The following is a 24,346-nucleotide window of genomic DNA, read 5'->3' on the forward strand; positions in this document are numbered from 1 at the left end:
CCAAGAACCAAGGAACTCTAATCGAAAAAGATGTTGGTAATTATGATCAACGGCAATGACAACTATTATTTCATTTCTTGCTGTGTTCCAGTCTCTGCCAAGTGTCTTAACCATTTAATCCTTACAACTAAACCCAGTATCTCAATGAGATTAGACACCATTTAATATTCCCATTTGGGGACGAGGAAACTGACAGACACACCCAAGGTCATCCAGCTACTAAGTGGCAGAATTGGGACTGGAACCCAGGTTTGACTTCAGACCTGGTACTCTTGAGGACTAACATCTGTATAATGTTTTGTAGTCAACCAAGTACTGTGCCATAACCTAGTTTCAATAAGTGCACACTCCAGGAGGAAACAGAAAAACACAGGGTGACAGGGTATGTTCAGAATACCAGCAGTACGTTAGTGTGGGTGGTGTGCTGGGGGTGTGTGCGACAGAATCGTCAGTATAGAACGGGCAGGCTATAGTTGACTTGGAGCTGTTTTCACCATCTGCCAGCATGAGGAAGTTTGAGTCCCAGGAAAATTAAGTTACCAAGCTCCTATACACAACAAGGACATATCAAGAGACAGGATTTGAACTCAGGCCTCACTGGAAAGCTTCAAAAGACTTGTTGCCCAGACACAGAGTTTAGGGTCAGCTGCACAGCATGGCCTTGCCAGGTCAGGTCCCTTCTCAGGGCACCAGTATCTAGAGACTGAGGGAGGCAGGGGGACAAAGGCCCTGACATTTCTAACTTTAGCCCAACCTGAGACAACGAAGGGCAATACGTGTTTCAGAACTCCCTGCAAGACTGGCCGAGGCTTTGTTGAGTCTGCACTGTGGCTGACTCCTTTTCCTGCTCTCTCCTCTGTTTCGCAGATGCTGATCCCTAAGTAACCATCTTCTGTCTGAAACTCCATTCTCAGCATCTACTTGTGGAAAACCCCATCATGCCTTGTATTAAAAAGTCAGCTACAACTTTGTTATAAAGTTTGTTGAAAGTATGAGCTATAATCTATAAATGTGGGTAAAATGAAATAAGAAAGCAATAGATTAAAAGATGTGTGTCTAAAAAAATGAGAGTGATGAATGAGTGAATCTGAATTACGGAGAGTCTGATGAATGAACTGGCCAAACCCTCCAGTGGGGATGGGGGCCTGTGCTGATGTGAATCCCCAGGGCCCAACATGAACATCAATTTACTGACTGGCCAATACACAGAAAGGGCCAAGCCTCAGCACTAGACACACAAACCTTCTTACTGCAACGGCCCCTAGCCCAGATGCAGTAGGCAGTGATCAGGATACCCCGTGTTAAATGCATTCACATTCCCTGGCATCTTCAGGTCTACTTATCTTGTTAAACAGTAGTTAAAATTTTTAAAAGCAAAAAGGATGTATGAGGGTGAGACACACATAAAACCACCAGCCTTGAGTCCCAGGCCCCAGCTTTGTGCTCCCCTCCCCCTGGGCACAAGTGAAAGCACAGAATTTCTGTCATGGGACAGACGTGGAGCCACCTCGAGTACAGATGACCAAAACCTCACCTCTCTAGGGAACTACAAGGTGAATGTTGCCTTGGTTTGAAAGCATAACTTTTAAAAAGAAAGGGGAAGAAGAGATAAGACACGAATTTTAAACTCCAAGATCACGGACAATGCTGTTGTTGCCACTGAGGGGCTTCAGACTCCTGCTACTCCCGTGCCCTCCTTCCACATTCTAACTCCCTTAAAAGGGCTTTAATACATACTTGGAACATCTTCAAATCCATCCCAGAAGTCTCCTACTGTGGCTCCTGTGATGATTTCATTGGTCCTACAGTTAACTAGGTCGACTTCCTGATTCCCAAACTCTTTCCTGAAGGATTCAGGTTTCCAAAGGTCAGTGTTCAATTTATGATGCACTCCTGACACCATCACTGGCTAAAAGAGAATGAAGACTTTAGTTTGAACTCCTCCAGCTCTGGTCCCCAAACCAGTGGCAGCCCCTTTTCAAACGGCTGCTTGTTTGTTTCTCTGTGGCTGGTCCTCAGTGGCAGATCCCGAGGTGACAGCTTAGTGCTCTGAGCTCCCATACCACTTCTTGTTTTCATGTGCTCCTTGCTCTCAAACTACATTAGTAAGCTTCCAGAAGCAAGGATCCTATCTTATGACTCAGAGGCCATTACTCACAGAATACCAACAGCAAGTCTCAGGACCAGGCAGGGAATGTAAAGGAGAGACAAAGGTGGTAGGAGTGTCCTGTCCAAAAGGGGTGCTGCCATTGGTCTCCAGCCTGTTGCTGCCAGGCAGGAACATGGACCTGCGGTTGCCAAGCCAACCATCCCAATCTTTATGTGCAACAGCCTAACTAAAATATTGAGAAGTTCAATTTTTTTAAACATTATGGAATCCAAACAAAACTTGGCTGGTGGATTATACTCAGCCTGTCGTTGTCACCATGAGCAAATCTTATTAGTTAGTTATACAGGGCTGAAAAAAAATGCAGGAACTTTTTTTTGGTTAAATACATACATTTCTCTATTTGGCAATTCCCCAAGTCCTGGCCTTGTCCAAGAACATAGTGTCCCTTTAGCGAGGACTCCATGTGGCCCCAAAGAGAAGCCAAAGATCCAGAATACAAAAACCAAAACAAGAAAGCAGAGGAGCAGGTCCACAAAGCCATGCATCTCCCAAACCATCAACCAAAATGTAAGCTGGAACAATGCAGGCCCCTGGGAGACCACACACCAGCTCCAAGAGGACAGCACATGGCTCTGGCACACCTAAAATTGCCTTCAGGATAAGTGTTTTAATTCAGGGAAGAGGGACACGTGATTTTGATTGTATTCTGTCTAATCCCCCAAGCCCCATCAGCCTCTTAGTCTTGCTCGCACTCCTCCTGTTGAGGTTTATCACCCAAGAATCACATAGCCCAGAAAGCATTCATTAAAAACCCAAAGATAACTGGTTTAGAAGCAGTCAAAACCTCACTGGAAGAGAGCTCAGGAATGTCTGCTGTAAAAAATAAGACTCAGAGCTACAGTGCCTTAATTATATTCACCCTAAACGATAAAGTACAAAAAGAGCAAATAAGATATATACCACTTACAAATGAAGGGTGGTGGGGTGGGGGGCGGGACTGTCAGAAGCCTACTAAAAGAACTGAGAAAGGGGCTCTGAACTGGATTGGGGGAGCAGAGGCCCCTCTTACCTGCCCTTGTTTCCAGCACTCCCTAAACACATTCCAGTTGCTCTTGTTGTTGGGATCCTGGAGGCAGAGCAAGCGATTATCACATAGCCAATAGTGAGGAGTGTCAAAGCCCAGAATGCTGGGCTTAATAGTCAGTCCTTGAGGCCTCTTAGATAAATCAGAGGAAGTTTTATTTTGCACCAAAGAGGCAAAGATGTCATCAAGGATTTTTGGTGTATTCTTCAATCCATTTTCTGTCTGAATTTGAGAAAGAACACAAGTCTTTAAATAGGTCATTGCCTACCATCAAAAAAACCCATTCCTATAATGCTAGGATAAAGATCAAATATCCAGAAGAGTCCAAGTCAGGACCCTAAGACAAATAGGTAAATTCCCTTCCCCCACTTGACATTACAACTCACAGAAGTAGGTACAGAAAAAATTTAACGAAAAAATGGCCCAGCTCGGTACTATAACCCTGTGAAGCCCACCTGCCAATGAAACCTTCTGTACTTAGGTGGAAAGCCTAAGATTCATATCTTCTTTCTACTGTCTGTTTCAATTTCTCTAGTCTCTTCCTGTTCTGACTCTATTCATTTTTACAAGACGAAATACAAACAATAAGGCAAATGTATACCTTTCCTGTAGAGGAATTCAAGAGATTTCGGAGGAAACCAGAATTGTTGTTGCTTACAGGTGTTAAAATTGTGCTGTTAAAGGTGTGGAGGACTGTGCTGGATTTGCTCAAAGGGGGGAGGGGTGGAAGGCATTTGATTTCATTCTTTAGAATTGGCATCGTCGGTTGTTTTTCTAGAAACAAAACCAAAAACATCCAGATGGAAAAGCATTCTGAAAGGCAAATCCCTTACTTGTCTTCTATTAGTAGAATTACTTTGGAACTTGGTTTTCATTTACTTTAGAACCAAAAAACTTAAGAGGATAAATCCTAATGAAATCATTGATTTAGACAAGGATTTCCCACTGGTATTAAAACAGTAAGTACCCAACATTCAAGGTGATATTGTTTTTTTTGTTTTAATTTTTTTCCCCCAGTATAGCTGACAATGTTCCTTTAGTTTCAGGTGTACAACATCGTGATTCAACTTCTCTGTTATACTGTGCTCACTCAAGTGTAGCTCCCATCTGTCACCATAGGACACTGTTACAAGACCATGGACAGTAATTCCTATTGCTGTGCCTTTTATTCCCATGTCACCTTCATTCCATAACTGGAAGCATCTCCCACTCCCCTTCACCCACCCCTCCACCCCACACCCCCCTTTGGCAATCATAGGTCTGATTTTTTTATTCATTTGTTTTTTTAGATTCCACATGCATGAAATCATATGGTGCAAATGGTATTTTTTAAACTTCCATTTTCTATTTGTTTGCTCCTGGTATATAAAATAAAATTTTTATAAATTAACATTGTAACTAGCAAACTTGATAGATATGTGTTTATTAAATATAGATATTTTAGATTTTTCACAGGTATAATCAGATTGTCTAAAATATCAACAGCTTTATCACTTTCTTTCCAATCCTAACATCTTTTTTTTGTTTGCCTTACTGCAATAGCCAGGACTTCCAGTACATTGTTTAATAAAATAGTGATGGCAGGTAACCTCTTATTCCTGAATAGAGGCACACTGTTAAAAATACTCAACCAATTAAAAAAAAAAAAAATCAATCATTATGATGTTTGCTGTCAGTTTTATTGTAGAAACTAATTAGACTGAGAATGTTCCCTTTTGTTCCTAATTTAAAAGTTATTTTTTTTTTAAATCGTGAATAGGTATTGAATTTTACTACTTTGTGTCTTGGCACATGACTTTTCTTCTGAAGCCCTGCTTGGTCATACTGTAGAATTCCTTTATCTAGAGTACTGAAACTTTGTTTAGGATCTTTGCATGAAAGAAATTAACCTCCAATTTTTCTTTCTTATAGCTAAAAAAAGCAGAATCACATAAATTCTAATTTAACTACCTGACTCTAAAGCCTGTATTCTTTATACTGTCATCAGTATCCTAAGACAACAGCACAAATGAGAAAAATAAAACTGAAGCCAGAACATTCCAATTAGACAAAACAGGAACAACAGGGTAAGGACAGAAAAGTAGAAATCATTTATTAAAACAAACAAGTCTCAGCCCACTCCTTTCTTGCCAAACACAATCTCAGCCTAGAGTCCTACTGTCAGCAGAAGTTCTCCCTTTTGGGACTGCATTTTTCTTTTCTTTTCTTTTTTTTAACATAGGCTCCAAACTCAGTGTGGAGTCCAAGACGGGGCTTGAACTCACAACCCTGAGATCAAGAACTGAGCTGAAGTCAAGAGTTGGATGCTTAACCAACAGAGCCACCCAAGTGCCCCTTGGGGCTGCATTTTAAAAATACTTGAATTTCGGTCCGGTCTCCCTGGTGACTATAGGGAACCACTCCTTTCCATTCCACACACTTCTAATCACACTGTCCTCACAGCAACTGAGGCTGCCAACCCCCTCCGAGAATGGACTCAAGTTCTCAGGAACGCACAGGAAAGCAGGAAACCCTCACCCTTGTTTTCCTTGTTGACATTCCCACTGGTCAGGTCCGCCAGCCAGTTTAAGGGAGAGGTGCTGGCTGGACAAGCAGGCTTCATGCTACTGGCTGGCTTGGAAGCGGCTTCCCCAGCCACAGGCACAGGCTCCAACACCAAGGGATTCTGCTGGAACACGGCACCAAGAGTAGGTTTTTCCCCAGCGAAAGAAGTCTGTGTTGAATTTAAAAAGAGAATTTTCCACAAGCTGAAACATTACATTTCCTTTTCCTTATCTTCTCCCCTAACAGCTCACCAGTAAGAGAGAAATATCCCAAACAAAACCACCTAACAGCCCTGGACATCACCACAATTGCAGTAATCTTATACTAATAGAGCAAAACTATTAAAGTAGAAGAGATTTTAATTTTTTTTAGCTTTTAAGTATTACTGGTGAAAACAAAATACAGCAAGATATCCCTCCCTAACCCTTAATCAACCATTTCCTGCTCATACATATTTCTATCACTCCACCTATCATGTTGCTTTAAAAGGACCAGTTTGTGCCTACCTCCCCTGCGAATTCACAGTATCCTGAATAAGCACTCACAACATGGTTGCTGAATGAATGAATGAGTGAGTGAATGAGTGAGGCAGGGTAGGAAAGGTACAGCTATGATTTCAGAAGGAAATGAGATGCAGAGAAAAACAATGTTCTTTTGTTTTAGCACAGCATAGTAGGCTTTAAAAATGAGATGAACAGCTCTTAAAAGAACTCAAAACATTTAAAAAACTAGACAGGGCACCCCACTTATTTTTGTGTTACTTAACTGCCTTGACTTAGCTGATGAGTTTATACAAACATAAGAAGGAAAAACAGTCAAATTTCTGCTGTGGTCCCAGCCTTTCTTTTACGTGTGATGGATTTCTGTGATACTCAATTATCAGTATTATTTATTATTCCTCTGTTACTTATTTTTTTTTAAAGGAGGCTCCATGCCTAGCGCAGAGTCCAGTGTAGGGCTGGAACCCATGACCCTGAGATCAAGACCTGAGCTGCTGAGATCAAGAACCAGACACTTAACCAACTGAGCCACCCAGGTGCCCCAATTCCTCTGTTACTGATGAGGACGCGGAAGCATATGTAAATCAGCTGATGTCATGCAACTAGAAAATGGCAGAAGAATTCAAATTCAGCTCTGAATCTAAAAAGCACAGCTCTTCTACCTCTACTGCCTTTCACACCACAGCTTTATGAAAATGTGGAATTCTGCTATCAAATACAACATGGGAGAAGACAGTGGGGTGAAGGGGAAGAAGGGAGAGAGAGCAGGGCAGACATGATGGTGGAGGTGAAGGGAAGCTACCAGGAAGAGGCATATGAGCACCATGGAAATGAACATTTTTTATGGTGAGTGATGGGTATTTAAAGTTCATTTCAATATTATTTCCTTTAACCCTTCAAATATAAATATATTTTTAAAGATTTTATTTATTTATTTGACAGAGAGACAGAGAGAGCAGGAACACAAGCAGGGGAGTGGGAGAGGGAGAAGTGGGATTCCTGCCGAGCAGGGAGCCCGATGCGGGGCTCGATCCCAGGACCCCGGGATCATGACCTGAGCCGAAAGCAGACGCTTAATGACTGAGCCACCCAGGCGCCCCCAAATATATATCTTATATAGATAATATATACTCAATAATTTTAAAAGATTATCTTAACTCTGTAAAACATGAGTTTTTTAAAAACCCACATAAAATTCAACAGCAACTCATTAAGTAAACTAAAATAGAAGACATTTTTGCTTTTTTAAGGAACAAAAATTAAAACCTACTAAAAGAGGCTACAGATGAGGTCCACAAAAATGTGAAAAGTGAGAATGGGTCCATGAAGTGTCACATAAAATGTAGAAGTTGTCTATTTCCACTGAACACTGTCCCCATGTTCCTTTCAAATATACTACAGAAATCCTTGGGTTATTTGAAAAGACAGACAATAATCTCAAGGATGGTGAATCTAGCATAAATAGTATACCTGTTTTATGTCTTCCTTTGAGGCTGGCTTTGAAAAGAGTTTGAATTGCCTGTTTGAACAGGGACAATTTGCTTTTATTCCCCATTTTGCTCTCACAGAATGAACAATGTCTCCAACATCATAGAGGGCTAAAAAAAGGGCAGAGACAAACATCTCAACAAGGGTATCAGGTACTTTCAACCTCAACATTACAAAGCAGAAATTGGTATTTCCAACAGAATTACTTTTTTTTTTTTTTTTTTTTTTTAAGCAACATGGTGCTTAGATTCTCTCCTTTTCTTCCTAAGTATGCCTTCCCCCGCAAATGCATCATTTTCCTTCCTTCTACAAAACTATTCACAAGACCTTAATCAAAAAGTTTTTGGGGCATGATTTAATATATCTTTGAACAATTTATGGTACATACTAAGATAAATCATCAAGTAATTATACTATATAAAATAAAACCAAACGACCAGCCCCTATGAGCTAACCAAAACAAGGGGGAAAGAAAATCAATGCACCACACGAAATACCTTTCCCAGGAATGATTTGCGTAGGCATTAGGTTCTCTGGTTCATGTATCTGACTCTTCACACATCTTAGCCAAGAGAAAGTCTTGTAGGAAGCACCTGCAAATAAATGACTTATAGTAACTGCTCCTCATGGACTCTGGCCCCAAATATTTCAGAAACCCATTTACCACAAATCAATAAAAAGCTTAATTTAAGAGTGTAAGAGGGGCTTGGAGGAGAATCAAGTCATTTCTCACCTTGTTGGCAATTCTTCCTCTTCATCCGGTAGCAATCCACACACACTCCAAACCCACACCTAGGACACACCCAGTGCAGGTTGAAGATGGTGGTGTCACACACATCACACATTTCCCGAACACCTTTGACAGCTCGCTTCCAAGCAACCTGTCCTACAGAAATCAATAAATCACTTAGTCTTGGGGGAGGAGAGGGTTTTTGAAATAAAACATGAAAGGGGAGGGAAACTGATGTCATTCCTCCCTCTTCTTGGAGTTCCCATCAACTCTGTTCAGCCTTCAAAGACCATCTCAAATGCCCCCCCTTCCCAACCTCTCCACCTCCACCATGAAGCTCTCCTGGATTCCTTCAGCACTCTCATCAACTTGTATTTGTACTTCAGACTCAGGTTTCTTCACACTGTATGCAGTCAGGTGTGGTTTTACCTCTCCCTAGGAAACGAAGCTCTGTACAAGCAGAATCCCTCTTGAAGGGCTGAGCCTGGTCCCCACCCACTCTGCACAGGGATGGTACATACTCAGTACTGCAGAATAAATCACTGAAAAAAGCAGCAGTAATTACAGAAGCTGCAGTTCAGACACAGGTATTACACAGCAGTGGTTCTTTCACCTTTCAGATCATGAGCCCTTTTCAGAATCTGAAGACAGCATGGACCATGCTTTCTCCAAAGGAAAAAAAATGACTCAGATACACAAAGCCAACACAGATTGTCAGATTATTCACACAGGCCCTGAATCCACTCACACACAGCCTATGAAGAACTCCAGGGGGTTAGGGAACCTGGAGGGAGCAGCACATTAACTTAACAATAGTACAAAGTTGGTTTCTTCATGGGCCAGAGTCAGAAACTTGATTTTTTTTAGTGTCAGTAGTGATGCAGGCATCCAGGACTGACTCACACTAACCAAATAACCAACAGGTTGAGGCATAATCCAAGATTCTACAAACTGGTATCTTCTGTAGCAGTGGCCAAGCCCCGGTAACTAGATGGAGGGGCCTTCCAGGACTGGGTAAGACATCAGACCCCTTCCCCCAGTATGGAGGAATGCCAAATCAGGAATCAGAAAGCTTCAAGGAGTATGTGCAAAGCGAAGACATTTTCCTGGGTCACAGAAAAGCCCAATGTTTGTTAACCAGAAAGCTCTTTTCTGTCTCTCTCTCTCGAACAAGACTGGATCAATACTGTCACATTCTTGTTTTATGGAAAATACCTTTTTCCTAATCCAATTTGTGGTTTATTCATTCTTTCTTCCAACTGACCAAAACACAAATGATCAACTTCAGTTTTTACCAAATTAATCCAACTGCTAAATGAACTTCTGCCATTTCATTATAATGTAATAGCTCAGCGTACAATACACAGAGCTTTAGGCATTTTATAAATGAGGTTTTATGAACTTTTCCTTGGTCACTTGGATTAGACTATTTTATTAGAGAGTATTTAGATCTCTTAGCCACCCATTTAATGATTATTTGTCATTGAAAAGACAGGACAAATGTATAAAGGTTGACACCTGCTTCCTAATATTAGGATCAGAGGGTAAGCCCTCTAGGAACATCTTATGGTGCATTTGTCAATACCATTCACAGTGAGTTCCTCTCTTCAACTGACCAGCTTGTCACAGAGGAAAGAGAGGAACAGGATAATCAAAAAGGCAAGGAGGAAAAGTTAATCCTATTTAAACCTTCAAGGACAGAGTTTCTTAATTATACTCTTAAATGACAGCTATCTGTACCTTTTTCTGTACCATTATTCAGATGACTTCTCTTGAGCAAAGAAAAAAACATCAGTTGCTTTTAACAAGTCCTGCTAATTCAGGAGTGAAATTACTAATATATTTCAAAGAAGTGTTTCTACATTCCAGTCATTTATATACCTACCTAAATAACCTCTAGATCAGTTACTTAAGAATTTTTCTTTAACCTCACTACTTTTACTTAAATGTATGTAATTAGGAAACTCTTTATCTCTACTAAAATTAGAAACCAGTGCCACTCATCCTAAATAGAAGATTACAGAAAAACAACTTCAATAAGATCCTTGATTTTTAAGAGTCTCTACTACTCCAACAAATGGAGTGATTCTACAGTGATTTACTTTGGCCGAGTACTCTGGCTCATGACTTTGGCTGCACCCCAGAGCTCACGATCCCATTCTCTTTCTAGCTCTGAATTCCTGCTCCTCAGAATGCCTCAGTTCCCATTCCATGGACTTGGAAATTTAACAGTATCCGTACTTATCCAATAAATTATTTTTGTGAAGCTAGCTTCAATTAGTTTCTGGTACCTACAACCAAATTTCTCAAGACTGGTATGTGTGGATGCTTGTATCGAAACATATTTGGTTATGCAAAGTCTGAAAAGATATCTCTACAAGAAATGAAAGGCTTCACTTTTAAGTTTCAATCATTTGGGAAAGATAAAATGATGGAAGGAAGCGTGAGACTTTAAAAACAGCTGTTCCTGGGTGCTTCTGGCTGGATACCTCACTTTTACAGAAGCATAAAAAACAGAGGTGTGCTGTCCTCCCAGATATCATACGGTTCTCATGTGTCACTCACAGTGATCCCTATGGTTTACTGGGCTGCCAGATCAGTGTTAGAGTGCTCTTAGAGAGGAGAAGACATCGGCATTCACCCAGCTGGAACCTCCAAGTATCCTGTTAAAACCTTGACTCTAACAGAATCCTTTTCACCTGAGCTTATGCCCATTCTCATGCCTGGGACCCAGCCCCCCAGATTCTGATTTAGTAGGTATAGAACAGAGCCTGTCCGTTCTTATTTTCTTTGAAATGCATTCCTGATTATGAACCTTTGTCTTAAAAATAACCCAACCTGAGGCCTCATCCCCTTTTGATGAGCCCACACTGCTGATAAAGGCTGTGCAAATTCTACCATTACCTCACCTTCACCTTTCTTTAAAAAAAGGAGTTTCACTCCTTTGATACCTGCCCCAAAATAAACCCCAGAGATAGGTGACTGACTGTGATGAAACCAACAGGCAGTTATAAAAGGGAAAATGCAACTTCATTATACCAAAGTCATCCAAACTTCTGGGTGAAGATGAAACCCATGCAATTAGAACTTAGGTGTCATTTAGGAACAAAATCAAGTTGGACTCAAAAATCCTACCCCCTAAGAGATGCTCTTACTGTGTGGCTCAATAGTTGACATAGCTTCCTTTTCAGAAATCACCATTTGACAGAAGTGGTCTCCAATGTTGGCCAGGATATACTTCGCAGTGTCCAAATCAGTCCCCACAACGTTTTTGGTTAAAGGCAACCATAAGCCAATTGCTTCACTGTCGTACTTGTTTGGTGTTAAGAAGCCTTCTACCCGCAATACACCATGTTTGTTGAACTGTAACCTAGAGGAAGTGGAGGAAAAAAAGTGTGTTACACACACACACAAAATTGGATTTACATCTTGTAGTTACTATTTAAGATCAACGAATTCCTTCCCAGTTTTCTATAATCTCAATGGCTAATTATAGCCAATTGTTACTTGGCAATGTCAGGGGAAAGATTTAAAAGATTTAAAAATTTCCAAGTTTTCCCTCGGAGGACATGGGGAGGGAGGCAGGGGAGAGGTGTTTTGCACTTCAACCAAGATCTAATCATACCGCCTCCAGGGGCAGCTGTTGAACCTTCCAGACTTGGGACTTAACAGCAAGGACAATCACAAGTCACCAGAGAAGAAAACGGAAAACAACAGAAGGTGATAGATAATCTGATCAGATTTGAATACAACCACTCCTTCAAGAATAATGCTCAGCAAAGGAAGGCTAATCCTAGACAGTCACTGAAGCCATGACCACGTAGATCCATGAGGAATTCAGCACCCATATGAATCCTAGCTGCAAATTATTGTGTAAGCTTCTGGAATGAGAGGCAGTGTTAAGACGGACCTAAGTACCTGAAGTGGAGCAAAAAGGCAGAATACTTTCTCAAGATTCTCTTTCAATATCTTTGACACCTGTTTTTCCTAAGCTACATATTAGTTTTGAATTTTTTCAAAATTCATTCGAAATGACATATGTCAATCTAGTTGGAGACACAGAAGTAGACATAAAATACACAGTGAAGTAGGTAGGATGTCGTAACAATCATTAAATCTTATAGGAGCCCGAGGAGGAAGTACTGACTATGAGTTTTGTAGGACTAATACAAAAGTTTTGTACGACTTCATGGTAGAGATAGTGATTAAGATTGGCCTTACCAGAAAAGGCAGACATTAGCTAAGAGAAGCATGTCAAGGAAATGGTATCTCATACAAAAGAAAGAAAAATGCAGGGTCTTGATTTCTCCATTGGTCACTGGCCAGCTACCAAGTCTTCGAGCCCATGAGATACACCTAAAGTTGTATTTTAGAAAAACCATTTGTCCAGAAGAGTGTAGAATGAACTGGAAGGACACTGGGAGTTGCTTAACAGATGAGAATTAATTTCAAGTGGTCCAAAGGAGAGATGCAAATTTTTAATTGACAGCCCAAATTAAGAGACAGTTTCAATACTAAAAAACGAATTGAAAGCTATTTCAAAGGGGGAGATGGCAAATAGGCTTTGGCAATTGGGCTTTATTTAGTACTGAGACCCTAACCCTCCTATTTTATCTGCAGGAGAGTGTAATTAAGAAACAAATTTGGGGAAGAGGCTAATGACAGCCTTAATCTTCTCTTTAAACATCGGGGGAAAAAAAAAAGGCTCTATTCTTTAAATTATTACATTCTTTTTTTTTTTTTTTAAGATTTTATTTATTTATTTGACAGAGAGAGACACAGCAAGAGAGGGAACACAAGCAGGAGGAATGGGAGAGGTAGAAGCAGGCTTCCCGCAGAGCAGGGAGCCTGATGCGGGGCTCGATCCCAGGACCCTGGGATCATGACCTGAGCCGAAGGCAGATGCTTAACGACTGAGCCACCCAGGTGCCCCTAAATTATGACATTCTTTTTACCCAAGAAATGAATTTGTTCTAATTTCCATTAGACTGGCTTCTACTATGCAACATTAAGCAAAGGCACTTTCCTCTTCAAAGAAGTCAAAAATGGGAAAACAGCTAAGTCATAAAATCAGTGATTTCTAGATGGTTACAAAATAGTGGTTTAAAAAAAAGCTCTAGTAATATTCAAAAGAAAAAGTAATTGTCTCCTCATTAAAAGGCCTCTGCCACTTAAAACCAAAATCAAACAATCTCTCCCCTCCAGTCCACTTATACCTTTCAGAGCAAAGGAACCATAATGAGACTAAGTGTGTAATAGGAATACATAGATCTGTACAAAGCGTTAACATTTTGTGCTCTCTTCAAAACATATGTCAGAACCCATGGCATATGCATCTTAACACACCTACCTGTGTAAAAAATTCTCCGGAGAGGAAGTGGAACTAACCTTTATTAAGAACTTATTCTGGGCCACGTGTTATTCAAGATATGTTAATATAAGGCTACACTAACATGCTAGCAATTATTACAGCTCTAAATACTAGACACATACTTCATCATGGTACATTTGCAATTTACTCAGGAACAAATGGGGCAAGCTACCATCTAAAAGACTCTATAGAGTTCATTAAAATAAGCCCAAATCTAAAAGTTACCAGAACTGATATAATCAATGACCTAAAATACCTGTGCATTTAATTCAGTTCTTCAGCAACTCTTTAATCTTGATAAAACTAAAGGGGTGGAGGTGAATAGGAAGAAATTCAGGTCAACGCTTGTGTTTATGATTAGGACTAGTCGAGCCTGAAAGTATCTACATTTCTGAGAAAGTGAAACATACTTAAAGTTAACCTATACCCAGAATAACACTGCTCATTTATCAAAAAGTAGATGACAACAAAAAAGAAGAAACAGCTTTTTTCTTCACTAAGGATAGAAAAATTTAGAGAAAATTTGACTTAACAAAATACAGTATAAAAATGAAAGTTTTTGCCTATAAAATTAGGAAAGATTTTTTAAAAAAACATATGCCTCTTTCTGCTGGCAAAAGTACACAGAGACAAGGAATGCTTAAACAGGAATGCTGCCTGAGGGCCTGGCCACAGGTGCAAGCTTCCTGTAGGGCAATTTGGCAGAACATATATATCAATGCCTTAAAACACACAAGGCTTCTGACCTGGTAATGCCACTTCCAGTAATCCTTCCAAAGTCAACAATGAGAGACGGGGACAGGATGATCGTGTATTATTTTTAGTGACAAACCCCACAAAATAATCTTAACACCAGTAAGAAAATTGGTTAAGTGAACTTTCAAATACTATTATGGGTTCCTACCTAGGTAATCAAAGTTTTTGCAGAAAAAAAGCTACCATGACCAAGGGGTTCCTACTATGTACTGAGAAGGTAAGATTCAACACAGTATATACTATATACCCAAATAGGTATGCTTGAATATATTTTATGACCATACAAACACTAAAATGCACTGCAAAGTTAAGTGTTTATTTGTAGGGGGTGGTTGTTTTTTTGTTGTTTTTTGGTTTTTTTTAGAAATTTTAGCATTTTTCTATAATGTTTATTAGTTTTAAGAAGAGAAGGTTGTATGTTTAGGCTTCTCTCCTTTAAAAACAAACTGAAAGGGAGATCGAGAAGGAAACAACATGGGATAAGATCTAGACATTCAAAGCCAGAGATTAAAGATGCAATCCTCACCCTCTGTAAGTTCTAGATTTACTGTTGATAGAAGAGGAGGGGGGAAAAGTATGCTATGGGGCCCAGATTACCTGAGCTTTTCCCCGAATGCCTCACCTCCTGAAGTGAAAGAAGCGACAAAACACAGGCGAGTCTTTCTGCTGCTCCTTATCCTTGCGGAGGCTGTCCAAGCGACACTCCCTGCACTTGGGCAGCTGGGCGACAATGTTGACACAGGAGTCATCCTGCACAAAGGCCTCACCGCTCTGCTGCAGCTTCCTGAGCTTAGCTGGGTCTGTCAAAACTGACTTCCGGGAGGGGGCTAAGAAAACAGAAGATTAAAGAAATGAGACCTCAAATTTTTAAGTCACCCCAACATTTGACTGAATTCTTTTCCGAAGGCCAGCTTTCCCAAAGGGAGAACTCCTTAAATACTGATTCAACTGTAATTTCTAAAACTGGCTTAACATAAAACAACCAACAGAATAATTGGAAAGCTTTACTAGCTTTATAGAATAATTCTCATTTGGTAATATCCTTTTGGCAAGGCAACTTAAAACCCCAAATTCAACAACTAGACTCATAATTCCGAGGTAGCGTGTACTTCTATTCACAACCCTAGATAAGAAAAATATTTTAGGAAGACTCTTCCAAATCAGATACTTAAACTCACTGCAACATTAACAATGTCCAGAGATAGATTCACCTCAACAGAGATCTATCTGTGTGCAAGTCAATTCTGTCACTTTTCAAAGACTGTGTTTCAAAGCACACAAGTGTGTTTTCTAGAGCACTGTGCAAAAGCTAACCATTCTAAATATAGTAACAGCCAAATAGTTTTCCCACACAGGCCCCTGGGTCTATAAAATAAGAACTATCTTCTAAATGCTTCCAAGAAGTGTCACTCGACCCTTGATACTTCTTCAATTTCCTTCACACATATGTTCCATTCAGGATGAAGGGAGTGACTAAAGATAGGATTATGATTTTAAGTAAAGGCATGTTTTAAGTCTTAACGTGTAATGGGCAGGAGAACTTCAAAGGAAATGTTAACACAGTTTCTAAAGAAAAAGGGGAGAAAAAGTAGAGTTTTGACAGGGAAGAGTGATCTTTGCGTCAATTGCATCAACCCAAATAACACAGAAATGAATCTATTTATAAATAGATTTATTTATTTATTTATTTATTTATAATAGTCAGGAGCCTTGAGGAGTATTTCACATGAAAACAACAGAAAAGACCTTCCCTTGGGGTCCAAGGGAGCAAGGATGTAGATTCTTTGGCAAACAAACAAAAAACAAAAACAAAACCCAAGAAACAACTTTTGCGGAACCAGCTGAGAGACAGTTGGGAGAGGTTAGTAGTTGTGGAGGAAAAGTGAAAGATCTCAAAGCAAAGAAGGCTTTAAATAAAATAAGCATCTTTAATAATGACCTTAGCGGTATTCTAATCTTACCTTTTATTTTTTTAAAGATTTATTTATTTGTCAGAGAGAAAGAGAGAGTGAGAGAGCACAAGCAGGGGAGGCAGCAGGCAGAGGGAGAAGCAGGCTCCCCGCTAAGCAGGGAGCTCGATGTGGGACTCGATCCCAGGACCCTGGGTTCATGACCTGAGCTGAAGGCAAATCCTTGACTGAGCCACCCAGGCATCCCATCTTACCTCTCTTTTAAAGTAGAGCCAGAGCACACTGCAAAATGCTAAACGGATGCTGACTGTCAGGCCGTGATCCCTTAAGCATTCTTATTCAGTTATAGTGAAAGAAAAGGTACAGCAAGAACAGAAAATAAAAGTGATCAACAGTTCAAGGATGTAATTTTATCACTCAGATACTGAAATAAACATCACCCTCCAGGTTGGACCAGGTTTTCACAGACCATGGGCAAAGAGTCCAAAGGTTATGTGTTCTGCCCTCACTTACAAGAGGAAATACCTATAAATAAGCAAGCTGAACTACCTAAATCTAGCTCTTTAGCGAGGAGAGCAATAGTTGACCCAATCAATGATTCTCACAAATTTGGAGGAGAGCCAGGAGAAAAAAGATATGCCAACTTCTAAGAAGTCACACATTTACCTAACAGAAAAAAGACAGCTGTTCTTCGACTCAGCCTGCTTTTGTTTTCTAGCCCCAAACTGGAGAAGGACGCAGGGGACAAAATAGCCTCCAGTCGAGTCTTTCCATACCCACAAGCAGTACCAGTGGACACAGCGCAGAGATCCTGATCACACTCTCTCGCTCTTCAACCAGACGTCCCAGTAGACAGCATGCACCAGGACATTTAATTAGGTTTTTCATTTCTCTAAAAATCACTTTAGCTGGTGTACAGTTGTACAACACATAAAGAGACAAAGCAAGACTCCGTAACTCATTTATAGACCTATAATGTGCTTATCGATACAGAATTTTTACTGTTTCTTTACACAACATTAATTTGCCTCCAAAAACTATCTGAATGTAAGGCCTGATGACTCAAAAAGAAAAAAAAAAATAGAACAGAAATATGGTTATGAATATTCACTTTCTTTGGGGAGTTATATAATTCAAGAGAAACAGTTTAATCTTATGCAATTAATTTTATGCAAATTAACAGCCCTATCAACTTAAGCCCAAGAATGTAGAAGCTGGGCTGGAAGTTATTACTAGGCAAAGACAGGTTTTCCTACTCCTTTAACTCTGCATCCAAAGACCAACAGTCAAATCCATCCATTTTCTCTCTAGCTTCAGAGGCCTGAGGTAAAAGCTAATTGTGCATACATTTCGTTTCCTACTTATCAAAGTGCATAGTGTTTTGTATTAAGTTTTTTAAAAGCTATCAAAATCCATGCTAATTTTCCCACACAGCTGACAATTATCAAAGGTATTTTTAAACTGTAATAGCTCTGAACCTTTTGACATACCGAAGCCATTTAGTTCTACTAATTCTAACAGGAGAACTTGTGTTAACTACCATCAGTGTAATGCATCCTCAAACTTAACAGAAGCAGTATGAAATACAATGTAGCATCTTCTCTAGAGTACAGGCACACCTTGGGGACACAGCAGGTGTGTGGTTCCAGACCACCTCAATAAAGCGAGTATCACAGTAAAGCAAATCAAATGAATATTTGGTTTCCCAATGCATGTAAACATTGTATTTATACTATATTGCAAATCTATTAAGTGTGCAATAGCCTGGATCCACTGAAAAAACATTATCTATGGTAGCTATAGTCTTACAAAACGTATAAGATTTGAAAGTCAAAATTATTCCTTGATCCATGGGCTGCAGAATGGGTGCTGTTAGCTGACATGAAAACATTAATCTTGTGCATCTCCATCAGAGTTCTTGGGTGGAGAGGTACATTGTCAGTGAGCAGTAATATTTTGAAAGGCATTTTTTTTTTCTGAGCAGTAGGCCTCAACAGTGGGCTTAAAATAGTCAGTAAACCATGTTATAAGCAAATGTGCTATCATCCAGGCTTTGTTGTTCTATTTAGGGAGCACAGGCAGCGTGGATTTAGCATAACCTAAAGGCCTTACGGTTTTCAGAATGGTAAATGAGCACGGCTTCACCTTAAAGTCACCAGCTGCATTAGCCCCTAATAAGAGAATCAGCCTGTTCTTTGAAGCTTTGAAGCCAGGCACTGATTTCTCCTCCCTAGCTATGAAAGTCTGAGCTGGCATCTTCCTCCAATTTGTCGTGTAGTGTAGCCACCTTCATGAATAATCTGAGCTAGATCTTTGGCTAACCTGCTGCAGCTTCTCCATCACTCACTGCTTCACCTTGCACTATTATGTTATGGAGGTGCTTCTTTCCTTAAGCCTCATGAACCGACCTCTGATAGCTTCAAACTTTTCTGCAGCTTCCTCACACCTCTCAGCCTTCATAGAATTGAAGAAAGTAATGGCCTTGCTCTGGGCTAGGCTTTGGCTTAAGGATGTTGGAGCTGGTTTGCTCTGCCATCCAGACTGCTAAAACTGTCTCCGTATCAGCAGTAAGGTTGTTCCACTTTCTTATCATTCACGTGTTCACTGGAGTAGTACTCTTTAATTTCCTTCCAGAATTTTTATTTTGGATTCACAGCTTGGCTAACTGTCTGGCGTGACAGGCCTAGCTTTATCTTGGCTTTCAACATGCCTTCCTCACTAAGCCTAATCATTTCTAGCTTTTGATTCAAAGTGAGAGACGTGCAACTCTTCCTTTCACGTGAACACTTAGAAGCCACTGTGGGGTTATTACCTGGCCTAATTTCAGTATTTTTGTGTCTCAGGGAATACGCAGGCCGGAGGAGAGGGAGAGAGATGAGGAAATGGCTGGTTGGTGGAACAGTCAGAACAATGCAACATTTACCAACTAAGTCATTTTAGATGGGTGCGGTCTGTGGCGCCCCAAAATAATTACAATAGTAACATAAAGGTCACCATAATATAATGATAATGAAAGGGCTTGAAATATCACAAGAATTACCAAAACGTCACATAGAGACTACAAGTGAGCAAATATTGTTGGGAAAATGGTGTCAAGAGACTTGCTTGACACAGGGATACCACAAACCTTCAATCTGTCAAAAAAAAAAATGCAGTTATCTGCAAAGTGCAATAAAGCAAAACACAATACAATGAGGTATGCTTGTACACAGTTTTTAAATTGTGAATGCAGTAGGACTTCCCCTTAGGCAAAGAAACTCTGCCTGGTGTTTCAGTCTGTCGTTAAAATCTTTTTTTTTTTAATTTTTTTTTTTTTTAAGATCTTATTTATTTGCGAGAGAGAGAATGAGAGACAGAGAGCATGAGAGGGAGGAGGGTCAGAGGGAGAAGCAGACTCCCTGCTGAGCAGGGAGCCCGATGTGGGACTCGATCCTGGGACTCCAGGATCACGACCTGAGCCGAAGGCAGTCGCTTAACCAACTGAGCCACCCAGGCGCCCTGTCGTTAAAATCTTTAACCAAAAGTCCTTTTATCTAGAGGTGGTGGTATAATTCTGTCTTTAAAAAAAAAAAAAGAAAAGAAAAAGAAAATTGCAGCTCTGAACTACTTGCGTGAGCATAAAGTATCAATCATCTCTTCCATCTCTTTTTTTTTTTTTTTTTTTTTTTAGAGTGAGGGAGGGAATGGGAGTGGGGAAGGGCAGAGGGAGAGGGAGAATCCCAGGCAGGCTCCATGCCCAGCGCAGAGCCTGAACGGAGAGCGATCTCACAACCCTGAGATCATGACCTGGGCCGAAATCAAGAGTTGGATGCTTAACCGACTGAGCCACCCATCACACAAAAATCAGTGATAAGCTGAAGATGAAATAATCATCAGATTACTTTACATTTTGTTTCAAAATTATCTGCTTACAACCAGAAACTGGGAACCACCTAATTACCCATCTAATAGGAACCAATTAAGTCATCTGATAAATGCATACATAATGGAATCCTTGCAGCCTTTAAAATGTTGATAGACACCTACACTAATTCACAGGATAAAACTGTTGGTATAAACCCATTTGTGTAATAGTTTGTCTGTACTTCTAACATACGTGGGACTAGGTACACCAAGATATTAACGGTAATCATTTCTGAGGAGATTTTGGGATGTTACTTTCTCCTTTGAACTTTTCCAATTGTATGGAATTTTTCTTTTCCTTTTTTTTTTAAAGATTTATTTATGAGAGTGCGTGCACACACGCAAGTGTGCGCAAGCCAGGGGAGGGGCAGGGGAGAGGAAGGGGGGGGAGAGGAAGGGGGGGAGAGGAAGAGAGGGAGGGAGAGAGAGAATCCTCAAGCAGACTCCCCACTGAGCAAGGAGCCCAACATGGGACTCAATCCCAGGACCCCAAGATCATGACCTGTGCGGAAATCAAGAGTTGGCTGCTTAACCAACTGAGCCACCCAGGTGCCCCGTATGAACTTTTCTAGAGTCATTTTCATATTATTTTCTCATAAGGTAAGAAAATATATATGTACCCACTACCATCTCTTACCTTCTACCAATAAAGACATGTACAAACACTCACCATTCTGGATTTTATTGTTGCTTCTTGTACAACAGCTTTCATTATCTATTTTTACTGAAGATTCCTTCAAATTCTGTGACTGGCATCCTAAAGTTGAAGGTTCTATCTTCTTTTCCACACAACTATTAGGGCTATTACTATTGACACCTACTTTCTCTTCTGGCTTATTTGAAAGGACATCAGATGTAGAAGGTGCATATTCTAGGTGCTTCTGCAGTTCAGGAGTACTGGCAATTTCCAGTTCTGCTGTAGAAGGCTTTGTAGGTAAGCACTCCCTAGGAAGGCCAGTCGATGATTGAGAAACAGATTCCAATTTGTTTTCCTTATCAGTGTTGGTCTTCAGCTGGGTACAGCTACCTTTTGGTTCACTAAAGGGTTTTAAGTCTCCCGTTCCAATCTGAGAGAACTTTGAAGACAGCAATCCTACTTTGCAGACAACGTCTGGTTTTGTTCTCAGTATTTCAGGCTTTGTATTGAGACAGGAAGAAAGTTCTTCTGGTAAAATCTGTTTATGACATCTGAAACAAAGAAATGAAAAACTAGCATCTAGGTCTCTTCTACCTCTCCTCTACCTTTCAAAAACAATTGTTTGATACCCTAAGGCAACCAGTATGAAAGACAAAAAAATGCTTATGTTATGAGAGAACGTAGGATAGGTTTCTGTGAGCTGGAGTTAAAAATAATCAGTCAATGGCTCTGCAAAAACATCTTAAACATTCAGGAAAATACAACCCTAAATCCTATCTGTATGTTCTTATAAATCCTTCACTACTTCAAGTTAGTTCTATACATTACAGCATAATGAACCTTAGCTTTCCCTCAAAATAAACTGGGTATCATATGGAACCAAAACCACCAGCAGCACGAAACCCGGTCCGGCTACATGGAACAACATGGAACCAGCCCTGACACTGGGTAATTCCATTCTTGTCTGGTTAGTGATCAGGACCCAAAGCAACTGAAGAGCCAATTGATTACTTGCTTGTTCATAGAATGATCTCCCATCCTCTACCCTAAAAGGCGGTATCCTTAAAGAACTTTTGTTTCTCTGAAATTCATCCTAAAGTTGCTTCCCCAGCAAAACACAAAGTCCTTTTTTCCTATTAAACTTTTCTTTCCATGTCTCTAATAAGGGATTTCATCCTTGAGAAGAAAAAAACAACTTTTTTTAAGTAAGCTCTATGCCCAACTTGGGGCTTGAACTAACAATCCTGAGATCAAGAATCACATACCCCACCGACTGATCCAGCTAGGGCATCCCAAGAATTTCTTCATTTAAATACTCACATTAGACTTGGGTAACACTGTACTTCTTATTATTCCCTCCTTCTACTCTGAAGATTGCTCCTCCTTCCGTCTAACTGCTCTGTGGCCACCTTCCAAGCTCATCTCAGACAGCCCACTTTCTTCCCAATGAACCAATGTGCTCAGCCACTCTCCCCTCTTATTGCAGCGCTCTTCCAAACCCACCTTTTTTTTAAGATTTTATTTATTTATTTGAGAAAGAGAGAGAAGGAGAGGGGGCATGAGCAGGGGGAAGGGCAGAAGGAGAAGCAGACTCCCCACTGAGCAGGGAGCCCAATGTGGGGCTCGATCCCGGGACTCCAGGATCATCACCTGAGCCAAAGGCAGATGCTTAACCGACTGAGCCACCCAGGCGCCCCAAGCCCACCTTTCTATACCACTGTCTCTCTGACCTGTATCTTAAGCTTTTATCAACTGCCTGCACAGGCCACCACCTCTTCTAAGAGAGAGCCTTCCCTTAAAAGTCTTGTCTCTGTAACCTTGTAGCCACTTTAAATCTCTGGTTACACTTCACATTTCTTACTCATTTGCTTCACCTACAAATTAGCAACCTGTTCCTCCTACGGCTACTGCATCCTCATTTCCATGACTTATTTTCTCCACAGCCACGTTTCTCACCTATAGTTGAGATCTGGGCTGATAAGAACCACTCACTATCACCATGTCTCTGGGTTCTCCACACTCCCATTGACCTCAGTCTTCTACATACAACCAACATGCTCCCTTTTCCTTAAAGCAGACATTTATTCTACAACTATCTATAGTATTTCAATGGACTCTTCTCACTTTATCAAGTCAAGAAAGTTGCTCTTTTCTCACATCTCCTTCATTTTTTTAAATGTTTTCCACATTGTTCTGTATGCCTATCACCCTTTTTACCTCTGAAGGCAAGTGACCAATTTGAAAACTCTAATGAAAAACCTCCCTGGACAACCTGAGATGTGATGAATGGCTGGTCATTACACCAAACACAGCTATACTAACACTCTCTCTATGAAACACCAAATGCAGGTTAATTCTTGCCACTTGAGCAAAGATAAGCTCACACACGATGAACCATGGCTAAAATCATTTTTCCTCCTATTACAAATGAACACCTTTAACAGCTTTACTTACCCTTGAGGAATTTTTGCCCCAAGATTAGGTGGTGAGTTGGCAGCCTGGGGGGTGCTCTGCTGCCGTGGGTCCTTACTAGGTGGGGTTGCCGCAGTACAGCCGAGCAGGATCTCCTTAAACACTGCTGTGGGGACAGACTGTACAGGACACATACTGGGAGATGCCTAGAAGACACCAAACCAACAGCTATTAAAAGGAAAGTTCCTAGTTGGGCAATTATGAAGCCCTAGCAAGATTCAAATTTATTTGCTTGGTTTAGTACTAAATAAGCACAATACCATTTCCAAATAAAAAGAACAGGACAGTAAAACAAGTGATAAATCACAAAATTAAGGACTTCTATCCAAAGGCTGTTAAATAAATCATGCCAGCTTTTCACAAAATTTGAGTCTTCCTATAAAAGATCACCAGTTGATCTTTTACAGACCTGTGAATCATTATGTCAAGAAAATGCAGGCATGTGGCAATTACTTTAATAATGCAATGCACAAAAGTGAGTTTTCAACGACGGTCTTCAGATGGTAGCAGCTTCACACGCATTCAGTTTAGCATTACTTGAGTGCCTACCACACACTCACTGCATTGGCTGGCAGGAGACCAGACCACGTAGGACTCCTGTAGGCAGTGATACCTACTGGGTACCAAGAGAAGTCTTTACAACGCAATAAAGGTTGAGAACACGGTTCTTGCTCTTATATGGCTCTTCAAGTCACGAAGGCCACCCCAAGCTACAAAAAATATCAAGTCATGACAAGCCTATGGGAGTTGGGACACGTTCTCTTTTCAGGTAGTTTTATCTTCACAAAAATATAAATAATGGACCCCACTTCTTCCCAATTTACAGTTTCCACAAAAGTAA

General features: G+C 40.5%; 1 protein-coding gene across 3 annotated transcripts in view; it reads right to left on the bottom strand.

Annotated features, from left to right (window-relative positions):
* The window catches only part of KDM3A (lysine demethylase 3A), a 56,180-nt gene that overhangs the window by 12,487 nt on the left and 19,347 nt on the right, over positions 1-24,346 (bottom strand). For 2 of the 3 annotated variants that reach the window (XM_036076169.2, XM_036076170.2), the window contains 11 exons: positions 23,488-23,651; positions 21,067-21,584; positions 15,206-15,410; positions 11,612-11,826; positions 8,460-8,612; positions 8,224-8,319; positions 7,709-7,836; positions 5,712-5,907; positions 3,796-3,968; positions 3,180-3,416; positions 1,738-1,909 (listed from right to left, as the gene is read on the bottom strand). In XM_036076169.2, the coding sequence (XP_035932062.1) occupies positions 1,738-1,909; positions 3,180-3,416; positions 3,796-3,968; positions 5,712-5,907; positions 7,709-7,836; positions 8,224-8,319; positions 8,460-8,612; positions 11,612-11,826; positions 15,206-15,410; positions 21,067-21,584; positions 23,488-23,651 (2,257 nt within the window). The remainder of the gene's footprint in view (positions 1-1,737; positions 1,910-3,179; positions 3,417-3,795; positions 3,969-5,711; positions 5,908-7,708; positions 7,837-8,223; positions 8,320-8,459; positions 8,613-11,611; positions 11,827-15,205; positions 15,411-21,066; positions 21,585-23,487; positions 23,652-24,346) is intronic. The other variant, XM_036076171.2, reaches the window with a different exon arrangement.

Source organism: Halichoerus grypus, chromosome 10, assembly GCF_964656455.1.
Source record: "Halichoerus grypus chromosome 10, mHalGry1.hap1.1, whole genome shotgun sequence".
NCBI classification, from domain to species: Eukaryota; Metazoa; Chordata; class Mammalia; order Carnivora; family Phocidae; genus Halichoerus; species Halichoerus grypus.